The 26,341-nt window shown below is 38.1% G+C and overlaps 1 protein-coding gene across 4 annotated transcripts in view; it reads right to left on the reverse strand.

The window, feature by feature from the left end:
• Positions 1-26,341, reverse strand: part of LOC116725702 (tensin-3-like) — a 42,188-nt gene that overhangs the window by 10,727 nt on the left and 5,120 nt on the right. For 3 of the 4 annotated variants that reach the window (XR_004340452.1, XM_032571932.1, XM_032571931.1), the window contains 14 exons: positions 26,211-26,261; positions 26,008-26,130; positions 25,833-25,897; positions 23,677-23,760; positions 23,434-23,546; positions 22,489-22,549; positions 22,337-22,412; positions 21,742-21,874; positions 21,520-21,585; positions 19,888-19,992; positions 13,930-14,808; positions 10,894-11,024; positions 9,213-9,321; positions 9,050-9,118 (listed from right to left, as the gene is read on the reverse strand). Coding sequence is in view for 3 of the 4 variants with exons in the window: in XM_032571932.1 (XP_032427823.1) it covers positions 9,050-9,118; positions 9,213-9,321; positions 10,894-11,024; positions 13,930-14,808; positions 19,888-19,992; positions 21,520-21,585; positions 21,742-21,874; positions 22,337-22,412; positions 22,489-22,549; positions 23,434-23,546; positions 23,677-23,760; positions 25,833-25,897; positions 26,008-26,130; positions 26,211-26,261 (2,065 nt within the window). In the remaining variant the exon portion in view is untranslated. Of the gene's footprint in view, positions 1-9,049; positions 9,119-9,212; positions 9,322-10,893; positions 11,025-13,929; positions 14,809-19,887; positions 19,993-21,519; positions 21,586-21,741; positions 21,875-22,336; positions 22,413-22,488; positions 22,550-23,433; positions 23,547-23,676; positions 23,761-25,832; positions 25,898-26,007; positions 26,131-26,210; positions 26,268-26,341 lie in introns of those variants that run through there. The other variant, XM_032571933.1, reaches the window with a different exon arrangement.

A 26,341-nucleotide genomic window follows, 5' to 3' on the forward strand; every position in this document is an offset into this window, starting at 1 on the left:
TTCCAGATGGCACTGACCCATGTGGGCTCGTCTGCCAACCACCACCAGCAACAGCCCCAGCCCACAACACATGCACATACTTTCTGCATCGCAGAGTGATGGTACCATGGCTCTGACTACAAAAGGGGCATACCTTCACGCTCGCCATGAAGATGGTTACTATTTATCAAAAGAGAAGGTTATCTGGGGATCTTCCCATCTGATCACACTTCTTGTTGAACAAAAAGAAGAGAATTAAATAATGGCATATAATAAGCCAATAATACATGAGCAGCTATGCTGGGCAAACAGCCCACAGACCACAGGAATGTGGGTACAAGCACTTGCACTCGCACTGAAGCTAAAACTGAGCCCGCATGACCATCTTACAGCTGTTTATATCTGTCACATTAAGAAAGTGAATGTTTAAAGATGAGAATCAAAACAAAACAAGGGGAAATCAGCTACTGCTTCCCAAACACACTTGTGCAATATTTAAACTTCTGATCTTAGCAAAAAAGAAGTGGGTTTTGCAAAAGCTGCTTAGAAGTGAAAAAATATCCATGGCAAAAGATCTAAGGCTCTTCAGTTCCAGACCTGAAGGGCCACAACCATCTTTAAAATGTTTCCTTGCTGGATTTAGAATGAATTATTCATTAGTAAGTACCTGCAGAACGTGGAGGCATGTTGAGGGCACACTTCAACCATTTGAATAAGGTGTGCTTTAGAAGGACAAGGTGTCTATTTAATGTTAGCTATAAGCTCTGTGATGTACAGAATGGGAGGTTTATCCACAAAAAGAGGGAGCAAACAAAAGCAACACTGAAAATAAAGTTGCATAATACATTCAACATAATGAAGACATAAAGGAAACTGTGTTTAGAGAGAGGAGTAAGTTAGTAAGTTAAGAACCAAATATCAATTTATCTCCTGGTTTTGAATAGTCTGTCCTGAAAAGGCATCTGCTTGTAGTTCACGATTTGTTGTTTAACAACAGACCAAAGTGTTGAGTTTTCACAACTCTCCTACACATTCCTGATTTATTCAGGAATTCTAGTCATTCAATAGCGGGCTGTTTTATTCGGCTACAGAAAAAAAATATTGACTTATCAGAGTGGTATAAGCAGGAGAAGCAGCTTCAGATAAGAAAAAAAAAGTTATTATGTTCTCTAGACAGAGAACATAATAATTTCTCTAGCGCTGTTAAGACTCAACAGCACAAAGACGTCACAGTGTTACAGTTATTTGTACATTCTTACAATTATAATACATTTGATTCTGCTGTTGTCCATGTCTTTCTACCGAACACAGAAAGTTAGTTTCCCAGATCTTCTTTCTCTGGAAATTCTCCCCATATACGTCTGAAGGATCCCCTTCTTCCTGCAGCTCAGTTCCCTCAGTCTGCCTTAAGGTCTTCACCCATTAAGCCATTAAATGGATGTGCCGAGACCAATGCTGTGCGTGGTCTCACAGAGATAAAGCAGCTGCTCTATCTCTGCTTTAACTTTTACCACATTCTGAACCACCTGTGAGTGATCCTTTCATTTATCAGCAACACATCAAGCTTACCTGCTTTTGAAAGCTTTGATTTGTGGATTTTCTCCATTAAGAAGTTGATGTGAGTTGTCTTTGCATTTTTTTTAAGACTGTAAGACTGAAGACTCAAGATGAACAGCATCTATAATCCAGGATTTTCTTCTGTTTGAAGGAAGGAAGAAAGGAAGGAGGGAAGAGGGAAAGGAAGGAAGAAAAAATAGAAAGGAAGGAAGGACAGAAAGAGAGAAGGAAAGGTTTTGCAAAAGCTGATTAGAAGTGAAAAAATCACGTTTCACTTCTAAGAAAGGAAGGAAGGAAGGAAAAAAGGTTACCAGAGAGTAAATTAAAGAAATGAAGATGAGACACTGAAGAAAAGCACAAAGGAAAGAATGATGAAAGAAAAGGTACGGAGGGCACAAGGAACAGTTGAAGAAGGGAGGACAGAATAAAGGAAAATGGAAGGAAAGACTGAAAGAACAACACAATATCTAGATAATAAGATGCAGAATAAAATCTGGAAATAAAAATTCTTTTCATGGTCTAATTTTGTTTTCCATACAATTACAAGCATAGAAAGTATTTAAATCCAATTCCATAAATTTTCAAAAATGTTGAAGCAACCTGTAGCATTAGATGTAAAATACAAGAACAAGCAAAATAGGTCTGTAAGCTATCAGAGTCACCTGAAATCTCTCCATCGCCAGATGTATAGAAGCACAAAAGGAGAAAGAAGCTGCTTCAGCTGGATCACTTCAGCTAGTGAGGCCATAGATGCCCATGCCTAAAGAAAATGAAAACCTAATTCCAGGTCTCAAAATTGCAGCTGGGAAAAACATTTGCCATATAAAAATAACCAACTTGGAATATTGGACATTGATTGCACTGATTCATCGGAAAAAGACATTTCTATTGGCCTACATTCCTCACTATAAATGGCTTTAACTATTTAAAAGTAACATTAAACCCAAAAATTAAAGCAAGATGTGTTTTTACTTCTTCTGTAAGAACAGCTAAACTATGACTATCTGATTGAAATGTTGTGCCTTTGATTGGCTGTGACATCTCTGTTGGTAGCCTTCACCACAGTAAGCACCCCAATGAAAACAAGAAAGGCTTTTTCAAAGCAATCAAGGTCAGTAGAGCATAAATAAAAAGGGGGGGAAATGGCCCCTCTTTGTTAACCACTAATACATCAGCACTCGATGGAGGCCAAAATAAGCCCTTAACAGGATGAGATCATGAATGCAGCAGTGGAACAAACCACCTCATCCTACCAGCAAATATGAGATGCCAGACAGGCTGCAGACGGTGCTATCCAGGAGAATGCAGACTGAGGTAAGTGTTTTTTTTATGTGCACAAAACAGATGTAAAAAACAGGTTCTTAAAAATATTGTAAAATGCTAGGAAAAGGTGAAAAATTAAAGTTGTTTGAAGATGCCAGAGGCTTGTGTACCTACTGTACTTCTCCATGCAGTTTCTCAAGGACAAACAGTACAGCTCAAATAAATAAATAAATACAATAAGCAGATAAATTTCTGAAAATACCAATTTCACTGAGAAATCATAGCTTTAACAGGCAGCCCAATAAACTTTTAAGCTTTTTGCCACTCATGTGGGCGTGTACATACCAAGAGATGCGGTCATGATGGTGACAGCCCCAGAAGTTATCCCGTTATTGGCCGGTTATTTCAAAACTTCCAGGGTCTCTCACCTTCCTGTTGCTCTTTCTGCTACCACCCGCTGGGAATGAGTTCTTCCTTTTTACCAGGAACGTCTTCCTTCTTATTCAGCACTGCCTTTTAAAAGCAAGCCTGAGCTCCACTCGAAGAAGAGATCTTAAGTTTTTGAAGCCGGAATAGTTTTTTCTTCCATACACAACTCCTTTCATCCCCCAGATGGAAAAATAAGCCCCCCATTTGTTCTTGCCGTGTTGTGACGCCACTCGACTTCTGGGTTTGTATGGAGGGAGGGACAGAAAGAGGGAGGCGGGGAGGAGGTGTATGGAATTTCTTCCTCCTCCTCTCCTCCTCCATCCCTCCCTCTGTTTTACTGACCACTAGCATTGTTCCTGCTGGGTCACTGCGAGAGTTTTCCCCCAATCAGAGCGGATTCCAGTGGGGTCAGGGGTGACATGTGGCCTTTTATGGAGAAGCAACAGCGACAGGAGATGGTGGGGTTTGTAGGGCTTCAAAAAGGCCTCTCTGTCCAGGCATGTGTGTCCACTCCCACCATCTGCTCGCCACAGACACGGAGGACAAAGGCATGCAGACACTTTGACACTGACTGCTGCCATGCGTCTTGTCTTCGCATGTCATAAATTAAAGAGAGGGGCTGGCGATGAATTGAGTTATGTTGTGTTTAGTTTAGTTTTTAGTGAAAGCATGTGCCTCCTTTTAACCTAGGTGTCACAGGAAATGAGCTGACATGGATGTCAACATTTTGCATCTGTTCTTAAAGTTATAAAAGCAGATACCAGTATGTTTACATTTCTGGAAAGAAACTGAAATCAGTTGGAAAACACACTGGAAGTTTGAGAAATAGAGCAGCAGTAGCCTAAATATGTTTCCTGAGGTTACCTTTAATGTTTTGGTTATCCTACGACACTCAAATCCAAGTTACAAGCAGAATTAGCTGCCTAATTCTGTCAGGAAATTAAGAAAATAAAAAGTTCGAATGACATTTAAAGTTGTTCTTCGGAGCAAAATGATTAGCTGTAAGAGGACAAGTTTTGGAATGCTTTTATTTATGATTAATTAATTTTCCCATAACAATTCAGAGAAGATTCTTGCTTTATTAAGATTGCCCTACCACCTTCCCTCTTCGCTACTCAACCTGGGAGCTTTACCTACTAAGATATGCCAAGCTACGAACGAAGAAAGGAACCATATACAGTTTTTTGGCTCCCTGGTACCAGATTATGACTCAGAGAATTAACATTTTTAATCCTCCACCTTTGCTGGAACTCTGTCATTCAGCTTTTGTTTCCAGTAGAAGAGATTACATATCCAAGTATCCTGGGACCCTTAAAGATAGGGTATAAAGCTTTCCAGGCATGCCCCACTTAAAGAAGACCCTAAGACAGACAAAGCGCATGCTGGAGAGATTAAATAACCCTTATGTCATAGGAATTCCCAAGACTGAACTGAAGAGTATAGCTGGACAGAGGGATGCCCCTCTTTGATATGTTTGTTTTCTTTCCACCCTAACCAAAAAGTGGTGAAAGACACTGGATGAATGGCCTGTCTACTGACGTAACTTCATAACTCAGCTGACTATAAATATATCTGTAAGCAAACACAAAGTGCACCTGAAAGATCTTAAAACTACAAGAGCAGCTTTCCTTAAGTCTCAATCATTAAACCAAAAGAAGCTATTGGATGAACAAATAATATGGACACATAATATATATATATATTTTTTAATCTTAGAAAACCTTTAAATTCAGGACATTCAGGTGATTTGTAGAACTACTTCTGCCGTCATGATGTTATAGTAAAACAGTAATCAACTAGCATTTACCACATTTTGATTTTAAAGTGTTTTACTGTTATGTATTATATGTTATATTTCATTTACATATGGTGGAAGGTAGAAAATACAGAATAGCAGACTGTAATGTTTCTTTCTTAGTTTTGCTTTCCAAGTAAAAAAGAATCCCATCATCCTTATGAGAAGAAAGCACAATCTTTTACCTCCAGCTACTAATTCATCATAGCTGTTTAAAAGATAACTTGGCAGCAAAGAATTTTCTGGGTTAACATTACAATTTATTGGGTTAACATTATTGTTTATTGTGTATTATGCCTTTTTAATCTCAGGAAAAAGCATCTTTGGTTGACATATGGATCTCACAGGGGTGGCACAATTACTGTAACATAAAACATCCCTACAGATTAGCACTTGAAGCTTTTAGGGCCCTTGAGCTACCTCTCATTCATTACAGACAACAATTCAAACCATCTGAAGAAGTCTGTGCTGAGACTTTCACCTGACCTTTGACCAGTTAAGTTCAGACAGTCAAGTATTTGCCTGAGAGAGCCATCTGACTTTTGCTAGACCTCATCTACATTCCTTCCACTGCACTCTGCTTCCTCTGGCTGACCACTTCTGCATATCACTCTTTATTTTGATGTGACCATAAGTACACAATGGAAATTGAGTTATGTAACGGTTCAGAGTTGCATTTCTGCTGTCATGTACACAGGGAAGTACGCAAGTGAAGCAGGGTTTTGGTTTGATTCACATTTGATGGTACTGTGAAAGTGTCAGCTATAAATTTGTATATCTCCAGCGGTCATTGGGCGAGAGGCGAGGTTCACCCTGAACAGGTCGTCAGTCCATCATAGAGCAACACAGAAACACACAGGACAAACAACCATGCACACACACTTTATAACTAAGAACAATTAGAGAGACCAATTGATCTGGTAGTCATGCTTTAAGACTGTAGTACCCAGAGAGAACCCACATCTGCACAGGGAGAACATGCAAAGTCCATTCAGAAAGACCCCAGACCAGGATTCAGATCCAGAGTCTTGCTGCAAAGCAATAGCTGCTTGTGAAGGTCAACATTTAGAGGTAATAGATATAATATAAATTATATTTAACATTAAATTTTACACTTTAACCTTACCTCACAAAACAACCTTCCAACTACAAGCAAAAATGCATAACAAAAACATTACAAACAAAAGACCAAAAAAAATGTCCTAACCAAACTGCCTTTAATGGCATCACTATCTGTTTTTAAAAAAAATGATACTATAAAGCTACAAAAAAATCTAGTTTGTAATGAAGAAGGTTTTAACTAAAATAGGGACCTCTATCAACTTCTGAAATTGATATAAGTTCAATCCAGACCAAATAAACCACTTTGAAATGATATAATAAAAAGTTAGATTTAAAAATAGCTGCTTTTCTTCAGCATGGTACAAGAGAAACATTTTATTTATGTTTTGTTTATATTACAATATGTTACATTACTACATTATATTACAGTATGACAAGAATAATTTCTTTGAGTGTATTCGTTCATAAACATAAATTGGTGGTTTAACAATGTAATTAACTTATACTTTTTTCACTTTTGTTCCCTTATTTTTGATTCATATCATATAGTTGCATTTTGTTGAAATGCACATTCCTAACTGTAATCTATATAATAGGACTGAAAATGTTTATACATTTTAAATCATGTGAAATTCAGGCTTGACCGACTGAACTGCCCTCTAACTACTACCAGAAATGCAAAACATTACACTAATCTGCTCATCTCTATATGTCAGCAAAAAAGAAACTAATGTGTTTAATAGTATCATTAGTTGCATTAACAGCTATTGCAATAGTTAAAATATTTTTGGCTTATACAACTGAAATGTTGTAGCTTTAACCTTTGTTCAAAAATAGTGTTTTTCAGTGTAAGGCTTAGATTGAGCAAAACTGAAAGAAAAAGTTAACTGAAATCTCAAATAAAAGAGGTCTTTGTCTTTAGTTCATAGACATGCAGCCTTGGCACAATTTATAATGACTTAAAATGAAATGACAATTATTTAAAAGAATAATCTTACTGCTCCTGGCGAGACACAGCAAATTATTTCCCAGACAGCTGTTTGCATTTAATGTGGGAAACAGGAAACTGTTGTCTGAGTCACAAAATGTCAGCAACCAAAAGACATTTTGTGCCCTTTTCAGTTTCACAGGGAGAGAAAATCAGGTGCTTTTCTGTTTTGTCTTTCATCAACTCTCCCTCCAGCCTATCGCCCCCTACTCTGCCGAACATGTTTACAACAAAGCAGAACTGCCCTTTAAGGGGGAAAACTGTTCAAAACACATAGAAAAGGGCACTAGGAATAGCATGACCATTAATATCAGCAAAACATTCAACCTAACTTTAGTGCAGAACAACAAGTGTTTCAAATCAGATATAAGCTCCAACCTCTGAAAGACAATCATGTTTTTGACACTACAGTAAATTCCTGTTGCAGCTGTGAGCTGAATATCTGCTCAGGCAGGATGTTCAAACAACAACAGACCCTCCCCTCTTCTCCTATACCCTCCCTGAACAGGACACGAGTGGACATCCTGTCAGCAGAGCTCCTTTCCTCAGTTAGCTATTATTAGCAGGAATCCAGCCTGAGCTTATCCCACAGGGCCTTAGCGGGCTATCCAATCCCATCTCTGAAATTATTGAAATGTCTAATCCTAATTGATTAGAAATAAGTCTGCCTCTGAATCACCACAAACAAAAAGTCATGTTCACATGTCCAGCCAACAAAAACAAACTCCAGTCAAGGTGTGTGTTTTTAGTGTATTAAGCCATAAGGACATTCCAACCCTCTCCTGATCCTTGTTCATCTGAAATCAAGAGTTAACTCTTTTAATCAGACAGACACCCTCATATACGGTGCTTTACAGAAGTATTCATGAACTTTTTTTCTTTTTTGTCCCATTAATGAACAAGCTATAATGTATTTTATTTGGTTTTAACGTGATAGACCAAGATAAAATGGCGCATCATTATCAAATGGGAAAAAAGGCTTTGAACATTTCAGAGGGGTTGGGTTCAAAATAAAATAATAAAAGTAGATTTGCTTGGCTTCACTGTGTCGCCTCTCGGCTATCAATCTCCTCCTTTGAGTCGGCTTTAGCAGCTTGAGAGAAAACATTTGTAAACAACATCATGTGAACTTTGGGGTATCTGCAGAGGTCCACAGCCCAGGTGGGACAATCTGTTTGCATGTGATGTCAGCTACTTATCAGGCACTATAAATCTATAAATCTTTACAGAAGAGCGGCAAGAAGAAACACATTGTTGATATCCCACATTTAAAGTGTCACATTACATGAAAGGGACCCAACAATGATGACAGTAACACGTTACTCTAATATGACCACTTTCTACTTAAACCTTCTATGGATGCAAACTTGACTAAAAACCCACCTGTTTAGGATTGTATTTGAAACGTAATCAATTACAAATTTATTGATGGAACCTGACTTAATGTCGTGTTTTGATTGTTGATTCTATGTTGCATTGTGTTTCTGTGTTTGATATGATGTAAAGCACTTTGAAATGCCTTGCTGCTGAAATGTGCTATACAAATAAAATTTGATTTGATTTGATTTTGATTTTAATGGATTACTATTTAAAAAACCAGTAATCAGATTAAAATAATGCATCCAAGTCATTGTCCGTTACAATTTTTGACTCTTTCCATTGTAAAAATGTATATTTGCTTTCTTCTTGTGTCATGGTGAGTGGAATTACATAGGTGACAAGTCACGTTTTCAGCATGATGACAACTCATGTTAATTGGGTGTAGTTTTGTCATATTTACTACAGAGTCTGTTCTATGGATGGATGGAAGCAGATTGGTAGGCAACTTTACATAAAAAGCCAAAGGCACATAGACATGCAAATTTGAGGAAGATGGTATCAAAACCGCAACAAAGTGAAAATGTTCAGGGGATATGGGTAATTTTTTGCAAAGTGCTGCATCTTGTCAAGTATTCACTTTAGGAAAAAAAAAATACCTTGTGTCCAGCTGTGTTGGTCCCACTGTCTGCCAGCACTGAATTGGGAAAACTCAGAGAAATGTTTCACTAGAAAGAAAAGGGGAAAAAAAACTGATAAGACTTCCAAATGCAGACACACCCACGGCCACAGGGGCTCAATTTTTTTGACATCATCTCTTACCATAGGGCGTTGGAGGAGACACTGGGAATGCTGGAGTCGTTGGGATGAAGTCAGAGTTGTCCATTTGTCCGCGGTAATCCACACTGTTAGTTTTGTAGAGATGACCATGCTTTAAAAAGACCAGAAAAGAGAATGAGGTGAGGAGAAAACCAAAAGAACATTGGAAATGTTTTTTACGAAGTGCTAAGAGATGACAACCTCCCCCCTCACACACATAAACACACAGCAGCAGACATCAGTCTTGTGATCTGTGTGGCTGCAATGTGTGTTTTGGTGTAAACACTCAGGCCATTCATGCAACACAGGCAAAAGGCTGGGTGAAAGAAAAGAAAAGTCCAGATTTTCCAAAGCAAAAAAGCTTAAACATAGAGTGACACCTAAATGTTTTAGAAGCGCATAAATGTTTTGTTTCCTTAGGTTTCTATGATGACTGTTAAGATAGTTTTAAGACTGCTCTCCAATGAATCTGCTTCACATTTATTCAAGCTCTTAATAACTTAAAAATGTTATTAACGAAAACAAATTTTCTATTGTATTTTCCCAAAATGATTGACTAACTTTATTTCAATCAGAAATATTAAAAATCACTCTATTAATCTAATAATGAAAGAATAACAGAAGCTCTTTAAGTCATCTTCTTGTTGTGCCAATCAGATTTTTTAAGAAAAAGCACAAAGTCATCAATACTTTGCATCAAAATAGGCTCACATGCTAAAAACTATTGCTAATATTTTTACTTCTGAAGTTTTGCTGGTTTATCAAAGTGGAAAAAATCAAGACATCCCTGAGAGTCCAGCAAGCTGTATAACTGTCTCCTCCTTGAAAAACGGTAAAACTAAAATCAGATTATCACAAGTGTAGAGCTTGCTCATCACTGGCATCAGGTGGGTGTGATAGCAAATGTGTGCACAATCAAGTAAAGATAATTGGACACAAAGAAAAGTAACAGGGTCAATTTAGTCCAATGAGTAAAAAATTGAAGGACACATCAAAACTCAACAAGAAGTTCATATGTTCCTAACATCTCGAGAAGAAAAGGTAAGCGCTTCCCTGAGTTCTGTGTGGCGCCAACAGTTAAGCATCCTGATACAATCCAGGTGTTGGGATGCTTCTCCTACAATACAGACCCAAGAGCACTGAAATGATTAAAGACTGGGATCAAAACATTCTGCAGCGGCAACTTTATCCAACAATCCAGGAAAAATTTGGTGGAGATTTATTTCCTGGCCAGATGGAGCATTTTGTCAAACCGTAAAAGTTATTATGAAGAAGCTATTGGACCTATTCTCAGAAAATTCTATACATTTTTAAATGCCAAAAGCAGGTGGAGAGCTCTTCAAAAAATTCTTAATTTTTCTTCAACATTTTGAAGCTGTAGGTGCTTTCTTGTCTGCAATTTTATTGTTACCAACATGTTTTAGGTTTATGCTCTTCACACTCTACATTGCTTCAGATGCAGTTAAAATAAAATCTAATTTATTCATAAGCCCCAAATGTTACCTGATAAAATTATTTGTATACCTTTGTATGTGTAATGGCAGCAAAAAGACATCAAAAATGTCAGCAAACACATTTTATTGTTTATTCAACGCAGCACAAAAGCTCTAAAACCAAAATGATTTACTCATCTTCCTTTTCTTTCTACCTACCAGTATGTCAAATGAGGTGATACTGAGTTTACCTGGGAGGCTGAGAAGGAGGGGTTGTTGGCTGGGGAACCTTTAAAGCTCTGAGCTCCACCTCTTTTCCATCCTGGACTCTGAGGGCCACCATAGTCAACCACATCGCTGACATGTTTCTGCTGTTTCCACCCTGATCAGGAGAATAAAGAGGCAGAGGAGGGAGGGAGCCAGACAGTAAAACAGATTATAATCTGACACGCAATCTGTTTGACAATCAAACTCAGTCATATGTTCTGTTGCTACACACATTTACACGCACAGTCTAGTTATGTTTTTAAAAAAGCGTGACATTAAACTAAATTGACACTTTGTTGTAAACACATGCCGACTTGCCAATAAAGGGCGATGACAGTAATTAGTGTTTTCCATGTTTGCTTTCAATAAAAGCTTCTCTCCATGTGTTTTATCAGTGGAGGTACAGCTAGGGTGACTAAGAGAGCCTGCACCATAAACAGATGGTGGAACATCGCCGTCTCTCGTCTGAAAAACATCTGCTATAACAATCACTTTTTTTTTTTATTGATACAATAGTGTCCTCTGAGTTCAGAATTATGTTGAAGTCTGTTCTAAATATGCATGCTTCCAAGCTGAAATGAATTATTTTGAGAAACCAAATTCTAAATAGGCTGATTTCATTAACACAGAAGAAATTCTGAATCTTTGTCATTCTTCAGTACAAACAACAAAAGCATCAGTGACACTGTAAAAATACTGACACTAAATCTACCAATCAAGAGGAAGGGAGAGAAGGGAGTAAAGTACAAGCAGTGCTCACAGGATTTCTAAAACATAGTCATTTGTGGATAAAAAGTGCTTTGATGAGCACAGAGGCTGTTGGGTTTGTCATTTTATTGATGTACCACTGATTTTCAGACACTTCAGCCTGTTATGCTTGGCTTCAAAGTCTCTGCTGTTGGTATTTAGAGGGTCAAAACCTGGGAGTAGGCTAACATTTTAAGGGCTCAATTTTAGCCACCCAAAACATCTCATAAAAGAAAAGCTGGAATGAGCCACTGCAACTAACCCAGCTACTGTCCCTGCAGCGGGCCTGCCAAAAAAGCTTCCATGGAAGTCTCAAGTATCACCTAATGTCCACCACACTTGTTACAGGACTGTAGTCTTTTCAGAAAGATGAGAGGGTGAAGTCATTATGTCAAAACTTCAAAAGCATTCCTGAATGCTTACAAGTTACTCCTCCTTCAAACCGTCCCCTGAAAACACTCACTATAATAATGAACCAAGACAAGTGTTACTTACAGCTTAAAATGCGCCTAGGAGGAAATATCAGCTTCCAATGCTTTGGCACGTCAATCTGCTGATGTACAAACACTCAGACCCCGTTTCCGGAACATAAATTCTAGGTTGCAGCCAAAACTAATAAGTAAAGGATGAGAGGTAGATGTTGAAGCAAAGACAAGAGTTGTCTGAGTTGCTGCAAAGGACATTCCTGTTCTGATATGTCCCTGATAAACCAAATTCTCACTGGTCTGAGCTCAGTTTGGACTGTTTCTCAAGCAAATTGCATCAAAGTGGAGACATTCCTCATATGACGCCATAAATGAAATAAGTGACAGAGGTCACAGAATAAGAATTACTGTTCTTACAGGTGCCGTCCCAGTGGATATGATGTAATAAAATCACCATACAGCATGTGCCATCAGGTTGTGGAGAACCAGGCAAGGAGAGACAATATGGAGAGTTAAAGGAGTTTCCAAAAAAGTATCATCAATGATTTGTTGAGTTTCTCTTGCTTTCTGAAATGAAGTACTTTCATATTGTGTCATATCTTTGCATCTTTGCTGGTACAAAAATATAAAATTTTATTTTTGTGCAATAATTGTTTGAACAATATTCCTGTTGTTTTCTGTTTTTAAGTCTGTTACAGTAGTCTAGCAATCCTTGAACTTTAAGATTCAAGGATAAAATTACAAATTCATGCATTACATTTTTTAGAATTTCTGAAATATTAATGATTTTTCCTGAATTAATTTACGAAAATTAAATTAAAGCTTTCCACACACACTAGATTACCATGCAGAGTTAACTGGAGCTAAATGGTGGCTCGTCGATTTGCTTGAATCTCAATCTTTGTCCAGATGCAATCACATTTTGGACTGCCTTGCAAAATAACCAAGTATGTTAAATCAATATTTTGTAAATATGGCCACATGGGGCATGGACTGTTAAAAGCATTACAGAAGCAGAGGAAGGCTTCAGCATTCAATGTACAAATGGTATCCAAGTGTCAGTCATATTCCTACACCCATGCTCAGTTTAAACTGTTCCACTCTGAAATGAGATAATCCTTTAAGAAGCCAATTCACCATGAGATATTGCTCATTCCTTGTATGTAAACCGTCATGATGCCAAAATGTTCTGAGAGGTTATGTATACACATGTCATACCAGCAGGAAACAAAAACACCTGTTATTTCTTCCCCTTATTAAGGAACAATAAATGAGATCAAGAAAATATTCAAAATAAACATTCAGCGCTATTTGTTTTCAGATTTTCCAGTTCAGCTTAGTTCTCAGGTGGTGTTTTTTTGTTTTGTTTAGGTTTTTTTTTAGTTTTTTTCTCCCCTGCATCACAGAAATCCCTCTCATCTCTTGGTGTGAACACACAAAACTTCAAGTTAGGGCTAATCTGCCTTCATCTGTGATTTGTACCCATAATCATTGTATCTTTCTTAGTCACTTTACCCACTTCACGTTATGTGTGGTTGCACTGTTTGCCTCATAACTGCTTTAAGATAGACAATGACACGAGGAAAATAAAGGAAATGTCACATACCACTGATTTGGCGGTATTTCAGATACGTAAATCAAAAAACTATCGGTAATTATCGATTTTGACTGGTGTAAAATGTTTATTGTGATATGTGTTTCAGCCCTAACTGGCAGATAACCCTTGTGCAAAACTATAAAATGAAGTTGTTGTGATTTCTCATGGGTTTTGGCAGGACAGATATTTTCTAACAGCTCTGATACATTTTACATCAAACATTTTACATCAAACATTTTGTTTAACCTTACCTGACTGATGGGTTTGTCCTTTGTGACTTAGGCCGTTGGTGTGCAGAGAGGCCGAGCGGGACAGAGGAGAACATCGAGTGGGAACCGGAACAAAAGTGGGGTCTAAGTCCAGAATCAGCTTGTTCAGCTGCTCAATGGACTCGTCGATGTCTGTAGATAAGGAGGCCAGCTCATCTTCCTGACAGGATGAAGTAGTATTTTCAGGCAGTCTGTTGTCCTGGTCTAAGAGGCCTCTCTTCACTGCTTCCCTGCTGCTTAATCCTCGTGTTGGTGTTTCAGGAAGCTCCAGAGGTGCTGGTCTCTCTTTATTTGACTTGCTGGTTCCCTGTTCAGGGATGGGATCCACCATCTGCTGCTGTCGAACCCAGGAGTGAGTGGAGTACTCTGTTTGGGCTTGTCTCTGAGTTGCAGGTACATTTTCAGAAGGAAGTGAGAAAACACTGCTCGGGTCTGGAGCCTGTGAAGGAGAACCTTCGTCCTCATCATCAAGAATATCCGTCTCCCTTTCACTTGATGAAACGTCGCCATTGATGGTGGTTCCCAGTCCGGACTCATTTCCAGTCACCTTTCCATCTCCAGCACCAGAAGAACTCAGTTCAGTCATGACCTCCAGAAGAGCCTGGATTGGTTCTGACTCAGCGCCAAAAATCAGCTTCTCAGCCTGGCTACAAACGTCCTGCGTGGCTCCTCTTCTGGGTCCGACTCCGGTCTGCCCCTGTGAGGCAACGGAGAGGCCCGAGTCACTGCTGGCTGACGGCGCTCTGTCGCTGCAGCTCGGGCTGATAGATGGCAGAGGGTACAGAGCTCCTTCCTCAGTGCTCTTCTTCCTCAATTTGGAGTACAAATCTCTGTTTCCAGATTCAGACACATGAGGAGGGCCTGGAAGCAGACAGAAATCACTCTGGTCAATTTAAACCTGGTTAAAAAAATAGAGAATCACCGCTTTTGGAAGAGATTTGGTTTCGTTTTTACTAAACTTAGATGACAGGAAGCATTTTAGCTAAAACACAGACACTCTGGCTTTGTAAACATCTCAAAAACATGAGTAACATATTTCTCCCAGATCGGGCAGAGATAAAATTAATGTGATGACAAGATGAAAAACCCCATAATCAGTACTTTGTCGCAATTCTTCTAGTTTTTCTATCAACTTTAATTCTTTGAGGACTTTGCATCATCATCAAGACTTCATCAACAGCAGACTTGCTTTGAATTAATGCAATTCCTTCAAAATAGTGACTGAGATTGTTCTATCTCTATTACCCAACATACAGTCCCACATCATCAAATGCTCTAGCATCATGTCCTCCATACACTTTTATCTTAGTCTTGCTTTTTTCTGTTTATGTGTTAATCATGTTTTTTTTTTGTAATTTCTTTCCCAATCATGAAAATAACAATAATACATTTTATTTGTACTACACTTGACATTATCAAAATCTCAAAATGTTAACAGAAATGACTTAAAAACAACACTTTAAAAAACAGTTGAAATATTAAGCATGTTTTGAAGGGGTGAGAAGTTCTTTGAGTTAAGAAAGTTAATTTCTATTCATGTGTTAAGTGAGGAGGGGGATTTTGTAAGTTATCCCACTGCATTGTGGGATGGGAAGCTAGTGAAACGAATGAAGAATAGGTGTAATGTGTTCATATTTTTGCGCTCTTGTCAGGATCCTAGCTGGAGCCTCTGAAGACTCCTGCAAGACATTCCAAAGAGTACAGCTCCACATCAATCCAGTCTGGAAGAGACAATGGCATATTCATTTATCTGAATCTGGTAGAGTGAGAGAGGAGCAAAGTTTGGTAATGTTAAAAAGTTAATGGAAGTAGATCTTTCAGAGTTGGTCTACATGACATTCAAAGGTGAGGCGGGAGTTCATTTTAACTCTGAGGTTTGTAACTGAAGGCGAGAAGAGGATGTTGTGACTAGAGGAAGCGATGCTGATCATAGGAGATGACTGGATCTGGTGGGGAATGATCAACATTACTTATGTTTTGATGTTTTGATGATGATGAAGATAAAATGCAGAAATTACTATGAGTTCTCTGTGCTGATGCTTTTGTCTTCTCAGATCTGTCTGGATTTTTCTGGAACATTTTGTTTGCATTTGGTTTGAGCTGATGGGACACAGCCAATGTTTTTTTTTTTTTTTAATACTCTGTGTTGATTTACCTTCTAGATAATTTTCATAATCTCTTTGATTGTTTCCACTGACAGCTCTCCCTTTGGGTGAATGTTTCACTGTTTTTCTTTCTAAAATTATTGCTTACTAAGTAATTTGTTCTTTTGGGGGGGTTTTTCCCAGGCTCGATTGTAAAGTGTTTCTCACTCATAATCTCGCTCTGAGATTTAATGGTAAATAAATAAATTTAAACAAGAGAAAAAACAACACACTAGCAATTTGCTGTAATTATATTTTCTGATTATTGTTTACTGGCTCTTGCGATTTGTCTCTGAATCACTTACATTCCACTGGAAAACTCCAATTTACAGTCAAAACTTGTCTGATTGTATACAATGGAGTGTGCACCTGCATCACCACAGCCCACGAATCATGACTTCAGACACACTTGGTGTAGAAAACACAATAACCTTTTTGTGTAGGCTGACAGGACCATGCGTGAGTCTGCATGTCACGAGAAAAAGGACGTGTCCATCACAGTCGCCTATCTGGGGTCAGACGACTGACTCACATATAGTTTGAATAAGAAGAGATCTGATTAACAGCTCTTCTAGCAAGTAGGACCAAATTGGTCTTGGTCTCACTGAAAAATCAAACCAGCATCTCCATAAAACTTGTCAGCAGAAGGAAACATGAAGTGTTCCAAAACTGAGTGATATGCGACTGATTTGGTTGCCCTCCACTCTTCCTTCAGACTCTGGAACATTGGTTCCAAATGTAATGCACAATTTACTTTTAGTTGAATAGAAGACTTTGGAACTTTTTTCTTTCAAATTAAGTAAGCTCTAATATTTTTTCTTGTTTTCCTTTCCTTGTTGCATTGTGTGGTTTAAGTCACACAATGCAACATTTGGAGCTCCTGTCCTCAATTTGTTTGTGTCTGGGAACTCTTGAATCGCTGAAAAGCACTCCATATCTTGTGTATTGAGGCTATCCTTGTTGCTTGTGAACAAGCAACCACGTTTTCCTTCCACTTAACTTTCCATTAATGTTTTTTACATGAATAAACTGCCAGTTTCTTTAGCAATGACCTTCTATTTGTTTCCCTCCTTGGTAAGGGTGACTTTCTACAGCAGCTTTGCCATGATTGTGATGGACAATTACATAATAAAAAATTATATGCATTAGTCTGGAGGAATATTCAAATTTTCATAAATTTTCAATTAATGAAAATTTTGGATTTTCATTAATTGTAAGCCATGATCATTCAAATTATCGCAAATAAATGCTTGCAATATGTCACTCTCTGTATAAATCAGTAAAATAGTGTCACTTCTTTAACTGAATTACTATTAAGGTATTGATTTTCTCATTTATATATATGAAACTTTAAGCATATAAGCTTGTTTAGTGTTTTGTAATTTGTGGTTGACCTCCTAAAGTATATAGACTTGGACACAAATAAGCCACTTAAATGTAAGATCTGTTCCATGTTAAGCTTGTTTAATTTTGATAAAGTAAAAAACAATATACAGTAGCTACTGGATAACACACAGTGAATGCCACAGCTGTATGAGTACAGCCTCTTGAGTGCAAGAGAGGCAGTGAAATTGAAATGCCAGAGATGCATGGTAAAAACTTCCCAGTGGTTCTAAGACGCTTTTCACACACTGATGTTCACAAACTGATAAACAGAGATCTAAAAGAGTAAAGCTTCAATCAGCCCAACAGAAATAAAAGTAAGAAAGCTTACTTTACCCGCAGCCAGCAGGAAACTTTCACTGTCCGCTCTGCTGACTGGAAACAGGATGGAAATACTTTGCCGAAGCCTCCCTCCGGACTCAGAGAAGGAGGAAGCAAAACGGATGACAGGCAGAAAAGGAAAGAGAAGGATGACAGTGAAAGCAGACTGAAAAGTTTCAGAGCAGCTCCTGATTCTGCTCCTGTTTTTTCATCTTCTCAGCAGCAGGAAGACATGTGAAGTACATTCTTTCTCCTAAGGTGCTAACAGCTCTCTGGTGTGCCCCCTCCTCTACTCTCTCCTTTCCCTCTCTCATGTTGCTGCACTTCAAATCCCCGCCTTCAACCCTTTAGTTTTTTTTTCTGTTTCTGTCCCTCTCCACCCCCCACCCCCCGCATCCTGTCCCAGCCGACACAGGTAGCTGAGGGTGCACTCATGCGTTTTCATCTCAGGAAAGGAAGGAAACTAAAGGGTGGATCATTCACTAGCCTCACATACACACACACATGCATAGGTGGGAGTGTGTGCTATACACATAATGCACTTTCAAGGAAAAAAAAAAAACCTCCAGAAGGACCTTGAGCTGCCCAAATTTGGTGAGGAGAATGTAAACATGGAGGCGGACTCCGGGGGAGAAGGGGGAAGGGAATTTACTGGACAAATTGCAACCTGCAACTTGAACCTGAGAGCAGTGCAGATAGAAAGGGAAGGCAGATGAGGGGATGGAGTGATAGAAGCAGCACAGGAGAGAAATGTTAGGCGTTCAAGTAGAACAACCTGAGCTCCAAAACAACAGTCGCAGGAGCAGCTGAGTTCCACATTCCTGTTTGCAGTCCTGTATGTGTTTTCCGTGTTTACGTGCCGCTTTTTCACATGTCTTTAAATCTAAATTACACGGCTGGTGGGGGCAGATTTAGCCATGGCATAAAACAGCTGGAGCTGAAACCTCAGCCACAGCTTAAAGTCATTGTTTCAGCTGTCTGCTGTGGGATTTTGTGATTTTGTGTAGGTGTTTTTATTCCCAGGAGATGGAAAATTCTTGGAGAAAAAATCTGCAGCTTCCAGTCTGTTCGCTGTCTTGGTTGCTTTCACGAGAATTCCCAGAAACATTAAGAGGAAACTCTTTATCACTAGTCTTCTACAATTATGAGATATTTTGTAGGTGGCCAAGAAAGAAACCACAGCAAAGCAATCCAAAGAAAGCTGGAAATTTGATTGTTTCTTTTGAAATAAGTTGTGTGAAAGTTTTGAAATCCCTCCTCTTTCATTTAAAGTTTGTACTCCACCAGAGAATGACTCTCCTTCATCAACAAAATATTTCTTAGACATATACACCTGTTTTTTAGCCGATACTGAAAAAAGAGGGAATCTAATCAAAACTAAAATTGTGTGCAAATTGTCAACAGGTCTTCATCACGAAGATGAAGACCTGTTGACAATTCGCTGTTACTGCAATAAACAGCTTTGATTAAAATAAAATCCTAAATTTGATTGCCTTTTTGTCCCTCTAGCATGCTTCACATTAAACAAGCATAATTTCTTAAATAATTCTCCTACAGCTTGAATGCATTTGAGCTCCTTCTGGAACATTATTGGCCCATATTTCTTTGAGTTATTAAGATAGAAGTAAAAGCAAAACATAAATATGAACTAGAAAAAATATAAAAACATTAATAAATGTAAACTGTTTGCAAAAAATCTGTGACATTTTTAAGTAATAAATATAAAAAACTAAGCAGTTATTAAAATTATGTGCTACAAATCAAGAACAATGTAGAAAACAAAAAACACAGCTGAAGAGATAATTTTGTCAAACATGCTGCTCTTTTTGTCTCATTTAATGAAATAATTTTATATGTACATATAAAATACCTTTGTCTACAATCTAAGTAGTTTGATTTTAGTTTTATACAGTGAAATGTTTCTCTACTTTCATCATGTCTGTTTGTTTTATGTTCTTTTTTGTAAGTCACAACAGCGTAATTTCTATGTTTCCACATTTTCCCCTCACATAACACAATATTAGCGGATTCCATCCTAATCCAGACAAAATGACAAATCAGGGAGAATAAATAAGAATAAAAGGTACTTTACTTCTTTCATAACGAGCCCAGTCCTGGAAAGAATCTCGTCTGACTAATGGGTCCATCGTGTCATAGTCCACCGCCACACAGCGCCCATTCAACCACTGCTCTCTACCTAGACATAAAAACATAACAAACAATAGTCACCTAGGGAATAAAACTCATCCCCTCGTTCGATTCCTCATAAAAATCAAAACGTGAGATGTTACATTTTGATATCCTCCCATTTTGTTTGTCTTTGTTTTTCCTCCTGTGTTAGTATCTACTGATTTAAATTCCTCACTGATATGCGTGTCCGATAAATCCCTCACATTGCTTCCTGTTGAGAAATGAAGAGTCTGGTTGCTACTTCCGAGCGGGACGTTTTTTCGCGTGCTGTCCAACACTGCCCCCTTCTGGATGTAAAACGTTTTCTTTCACAAATGAAAATTAATAAATATTATTTTTAATGAGGGGTCAAAAATGTTAGACTAATAGTTAATTTAGATCTTTATATTATTTATTATGTGATGCTTATTTTTAAGTGAAACTACATCATATACATGACAAATGTTAGCTTAAATTATCCTGAGGTATCATAGTTGTGTTGTTATAACCTTAGAGTGCAGTAAGACATTAACTTGCCATGTTCCATTTGTTTTCTCCTGTAGAAGGTACACTTGACCCACCAAGTTTGAGTTTAGCTGTGTCTTTTCCTGAATGGAATCGGAGACAGAGTCATCCCTGTGCTCTTTGTTATTCTTTCCCATGTCTTCTTAGTTTCTTGTACCTTTTTGATAACAGAAAGTGCTCCTAAAATTTCACTACCCTGTTTCTTTTGTGGACAAAGCCACCATTGATATAAATATTGTTGCCAACTACTACATTATGTGTACTCTCTTTGCTTTTCTGTCCCATATGACCCCGCCCTGCGTTTACAGACTTTACTAAACTGTCAGTTAAAGCAAGAGAGATTTTTATTACAGTTGATACAGTAGGAACCTTACATGTACTAAGACGACTGTTTTGATCTTCATTACAATTTTTTTACTGATATATTTAAAGTTGGTTTATTTGAGAACACTGAGTGGTGAACATTTTATGTGCTTGCTTTGCTTGGGAGTGGAATTTAGCTCTTGCTCATTCTGACAATGAATTGGGTGTTAAGATTGTTTAGAAAAGCAAATCAATCAAATTCTTCTGCTGAACTGCTGATCAATTATGATACTGATACCAGCACCAAAAGAGGTGCAACAAAGCGTACATATGTCTTACAAATTTAGCTATCTATCAAATTCTAGAAGCGTTTCAGTCTATGAGGTTATTGTTTTAGACTTTTTTTTTTTTTTGCAAAAAACTATCATGAATGTGGTACATTCAGGATGGCATAACATTCATTCAGGGGAAGTGTTTGCTTGCAGGATCTAAAGACTTTGTAAAAAATTTGTAAATCCTCCAAGATGTCGTTTTACTAAGTAAAAGTATCTGTAAAAAAACAACAACAACTAATTTTTATGTCTGTGGAGACCAATATTAATGCAATGAAATGTTTTTTCTTAATTTGCAGAGAAAAACATTTTAAAAATGAGTTGACTTGTCATGCATTCTGATAAAACACATCATTTTGTTCCCACAACATGAATGTTCTGCAGAGTAATTCTACCTGCGATCTTTTCAGGGCTCTCTGAGAACAGCAGCTCCACTTTTCCATCATCTGGGAAACGGGAATCTGGAATATCGAGAGCAAACATGAGACAGCTGCATATGTTTCCATTTGTCCTTCGAGGTGCCAGCGTTAGTTCAGGTGTGCGGAGAGCCAACAGTTTTATCAGTTACAGATTAAAGAGCCCCTGAGCGGAGCTGGAACAAAGCAGGTTATAAATACCTTCGGCAGCAGCACAGTCAAGGTCCGCCTTGCAGAAAGAGAGGGAGTGTCCGAACACCAGGCCCATGTGAAACTGGAGGCGGAAAACAACTTGGCGACTCGCTGATTGAAGGTTTTTTTCATAACACACCACCTAAAAATGAAGAAAATTTGGGTGACAACGCATCCTGTTTACTGTTCCATCTACTTCAGTTTACCCCAGTTGCATCCCAATGTCTGCTTGAAGGGAATCTGATGACTTTTAAGACTTGAAAGTAGCTACTTTGAACAATGGATAATTCTAGAAAAGTTAAGAAATGAGATGCATTTCTTAACTTTTTTTGCATAAGTTTTATGTAAAAACATAACCCTCTGTTAAGAAGATCTCAACAAATCAAATTAAATATTTAGAACTTGTGCCAACAACCTTTTTTTTTTTTTTACCATACTGTTAAAAAACAAAAACATTCATCCTAAATGGGTAGAAGTGTCTTATTGCAATTGACTTGATAGTCAAATAACATGAACTCTACCCATGTTATTTTGCAAACTAGAAGGTGAAAGAAATGTGTTATGTGAAAAACTAACATATAGAGAAGGAGTATGACTTTCTCACCATGATGTCCCCTTTGAGGAGCTGAGCTGGCTGAAGCACGATGTACAGCCGATCCGTCTGAGCAGCATTAACGTGACTGAAGTGAAAGCAAACACATATTAGTCGCTGTCCTCTATCTGCTGTGTTTACAGTGTCTAAATGATGAGCCTTACTAGACTGGTGATGTGCAAACTGCTTGCAGACTTTGGTAGACCCTAAGGAAAAGGCAGCATCCTGTGGGATTTAAAGAATACACAATAGTTCTCATTAGCTGTAAGTATAAAGTCATCTTAGCTAAAACGAAATGACGAAAGCATCAGCCTGTGTGCAATTGATCCATGTAATGTGATTTACTTGAATTTAGTTACTGAAATAAATACAACACTTAAATAATATTCTAGTCTACTTTTGTACATCTGTGTCCAGAATATGGGCTACAACTTCAGACACCTTAATGGGCTAAGAAGAAAGTTAGTTGGATCATTCCTCTGTGATAAAAAAACATGGACTTATTTCTGCATTTCATTTGGAAATCAAGGAAGACATTAGGCTCACTGATCAAACCAAAATAACACTGAATTTATTTGAGTAATATAATCTAGCTACCTTGTGACTGATAAAGAGTAGATCATAGAAAATTACTTCAAATCATTAGTCATAAAGGCAGTTTTTAAGAGTCTTTTTACAAAACTGTATGAAGATGCAATACAGTACACCATGCAAATACTGTATGTCCCAGCATGAAATTTCCCATGGTACAACGTTCCTTTTTACTCCTTTTATTATTAAAAATTCAGGAAAACAGCAAGAGCACAAAATGGCAAAACACCCAGAAAACCATGTTTGAAACTCTGAAAGTGAGATTCTCATCAAACTTAGTGAAGTACCGGTGATGCTGTTTAAGCTGTCTATGAGGTGTCTTCTGTCTGACCATCTTCACCTGTTTTTTCAAATGAACGTGGTACAACCTGTGAAACTCCACCTCAATCCTTCATGCCACCACTCACTCCCTGTGGAACTGTTTTAGATGTGTTGAATGTGCTGTTCTAAATGTACCAACTCCAATTTGCAAAGCCCCTTTACAAATGTGTAGCTGCCATTTTTCTTTTGATGCTTACCTTCATCTGGTCTTGTTTTGGGAAGACCATAAAGAACTACACAGAGCAGAAAAGACGGAGATGGGTTCATCCTCAATCCTCCTTTTAACATGCTGCCCACCATCCAAACATACCTGAGAAGATACAGCGAGTATGTTTCTGGCAAGTGTACCAATAAAAATACCATTGAATGACAATCTAGAAATAAGTCAGATCATGGCAGATGAAGGCTGAATGTGAGTCAGTTGGCCAGGGGGCTGTTACCGTTTCTGTGAGGGGATCATCAGAGCCGATAGCTTGTCGTTGTAGAATTTCCTCATGGCAAAGTGGTCCAGAGAGAGGTCTGCACTGAGAGAAATGCACATGTTCAGATAAAGTTGCAGCTCCTAACTGAGCTGCAGATGGCTTGAAACATTTTGGTATCCTGCAGCGATTTCTGTCTCAAAGCCCGCTTAGATCTACCCGATTTGATTTGTACATAAAGTAACTGAATGCCTTTACTGTCTTGACTGTCTTTTTCTCACAAAATTATTTATGTATTTTAGGGTCTGCTCCCTGCAGAAACCAGGCATCTTTCATAAGTCTTAGCATGCCTGCGATCACAAGCTCATGGATCGTGCACACAGGAACAATGGTCACAATCAGATATTTCCCAACTGTTCAGCCATGATCAGCATGTCTACACACACGTGCAGAGAGCAGGAATTTGATTAGAATCCAGCTGAACTTTTCTGACATCTGAAAATTAACTCAACCTAAACTAATATTTCTAATATGACTTCCTTGTTAAAAAATAGAAGATGTGCTCTGTAAAAGCTATATTTTTTGCACTATTATGACTTGCCTACATGCACAACAACATGATCTTTGGCTAAAAATCAAACAACTCTGAGTTTAAAGTCTCTTTAATCATCCAAGCTGTTCTTTGGCTTGTCAAGAGCTCAGCCTCTGTTTTGTTGTGTCAATTGCTCTTTGATCTTAACAACCACCCAGAAAAGCACTTCAAGATTTGACAAAATCAAACAACGTTCAGTGCCTCAGGCTGAAAATGTCTATTTAGATCTTTTCAACAGGAAACTCTTTAAAACAAAACTTTAAAATAACACCCTTAAAATTCTCTCAAGAAGCCCCCTACTTTATAGGATTTCTCTCAGAATATTACATGGTTAAAAACTAAAAACCATGTAAATTAAAGTGTTCTCATAGAACACTTCTTATATCTACTCCACAAAAACAAAGTTAGCATTCTACAATCACTACATTGTTTCTACAAATGTCTTGATGATGTGGTGTTAAAAAACTTTGATCTTATTGGACAATTCCTGTTTATCAAAAAAAAGGAGATAAGGACGGTGCTGAAATCCTCTATTAGTTCAATCAGTGCCTGGATCACAGCAAATTTAGTAAACATTAATGAAGTTATTAGACAAGCATCTGCTGCAGTGCCATAATTACTAACTGAAGCAATCCTGCAATCTACATCCAGAATGTGCATGTTTGGCACTGCTGTGAGCACACAACCCCAAATCCATAAGCTTATAGATGTATTAATTGGGCTCCAATTCCTGAGCTATGGAATCAGAAACACCATATACCACTGCTTTTCCTTTTCCTGCTTTTTATCATTGTTAAATATAATACCAGACTTCTTTTTAAGACCTTGACAACCATTCTATATTTCAGCTTCAAAGCTCACAACTTCTTTCAGCTTCTTCGTAAACAACCCACATGCACAATTTAGAGATATATCCAACTCTCCAGCTACAAGCCCCAGTTCACTAGGTAGCACAGCAAAGTCTGATTTTTTTGTACATGATCTGATCATTGCACTGTAACTACTGCCTTTCAGAGCTTGAATAGTGTGTTTCAACTGCTTGTTTAGAGGAGTGGTGCAACAACCTGATGGATGTAGCAGCTTTTATTGCAAGGCATTTTGCAGCACAAAGAACCTTACAATAAATTGCATGGTCACTAAAGGCCAGTGGTTGTTTAATCACATTGTAGCCAGGTTGAAATTCTCTGATAACAAAGCCAACCAGTCTATGCAGGCGACACTTCATTGATTAGTTCCCATTGCTGCCAGGAAGTTCACCTACACAGCACTCCACTCATGCTCCAACAATGATAATGAACCAACATGCTCTCAACATGAAAGATTTACGGTCTCTCAAACAGGTGGGGTAATCTTGGTATGTGTAACTTAAAGTGCACTCCATCATTAATGCATATTAGATGTCAAAAATGTCTCCAAGACCCTTCAAAGACCATCCATCTTCTGGCTACATAGTGTGATGGCGCACACTATGAAGCCTGCAAAAGAGTAAAGAACAGGCTTGTTTCATAGTGTCTTCAAAAGTTTATTCACTGATGTGCTGCAGTTCAACTCTATTTTAAGAAAAATCAGTTCTTAAATGTGTTACCTGGCAGACATATTGCTGAAGTGGATGTATGATGCCAAGAGAACTCCAAGCCTTCCCATATCTCCCTGTTGAAGATGTTCACAGATTTAAGTGTAAATATTATGTCCATGTACCACACAGCTCACCTCAAGTACATCTTAATGTTACTGTGAGTGGGCAGTGCCCCCATGCTTACCCTGCAGTGTAACACCAGGACGCGTTTTGGATAACCTTGGAGCCAGTTCTCCATTGCTGTGCACACATTAAAGATTTGATCCAGGCTGGGAGCTAAGAGATCCAGCCAATCTGTGTTGAAAATCTGACAGGAAACCGAATCGGTGCATTACATTCACACAGAACTGAAACCTTGAAGCCAAATATCTATGAGTGTTTAATTACCTTGTGGGTCATTTTTGTAAGAATGTCATGCTTCTGGGAAAGGTTAATGAGCTGTATTAGAACAGAAAAGTGAATGTTTAGAAATTACAGTCATATTCAAAAAATCAGAATAAGCACTCAGATGAGGGCCG

Source organism: Xiphophorus hellerii, chromosome 9, assembly GCF_003331165.1.
Source record: "Xiphophorus hellerii strain 12219 chromosome 9, Xiphophorus_hellerii-4.1, whole genome shotgun sequence".
NCBI classification, from domain to species: Eukaryota; Metazoa; Chordata; class Actinopteri; order Cyprinodontiformes; family Poeciliidae; genus Xiphophorus; species Xiphophorus hellerii.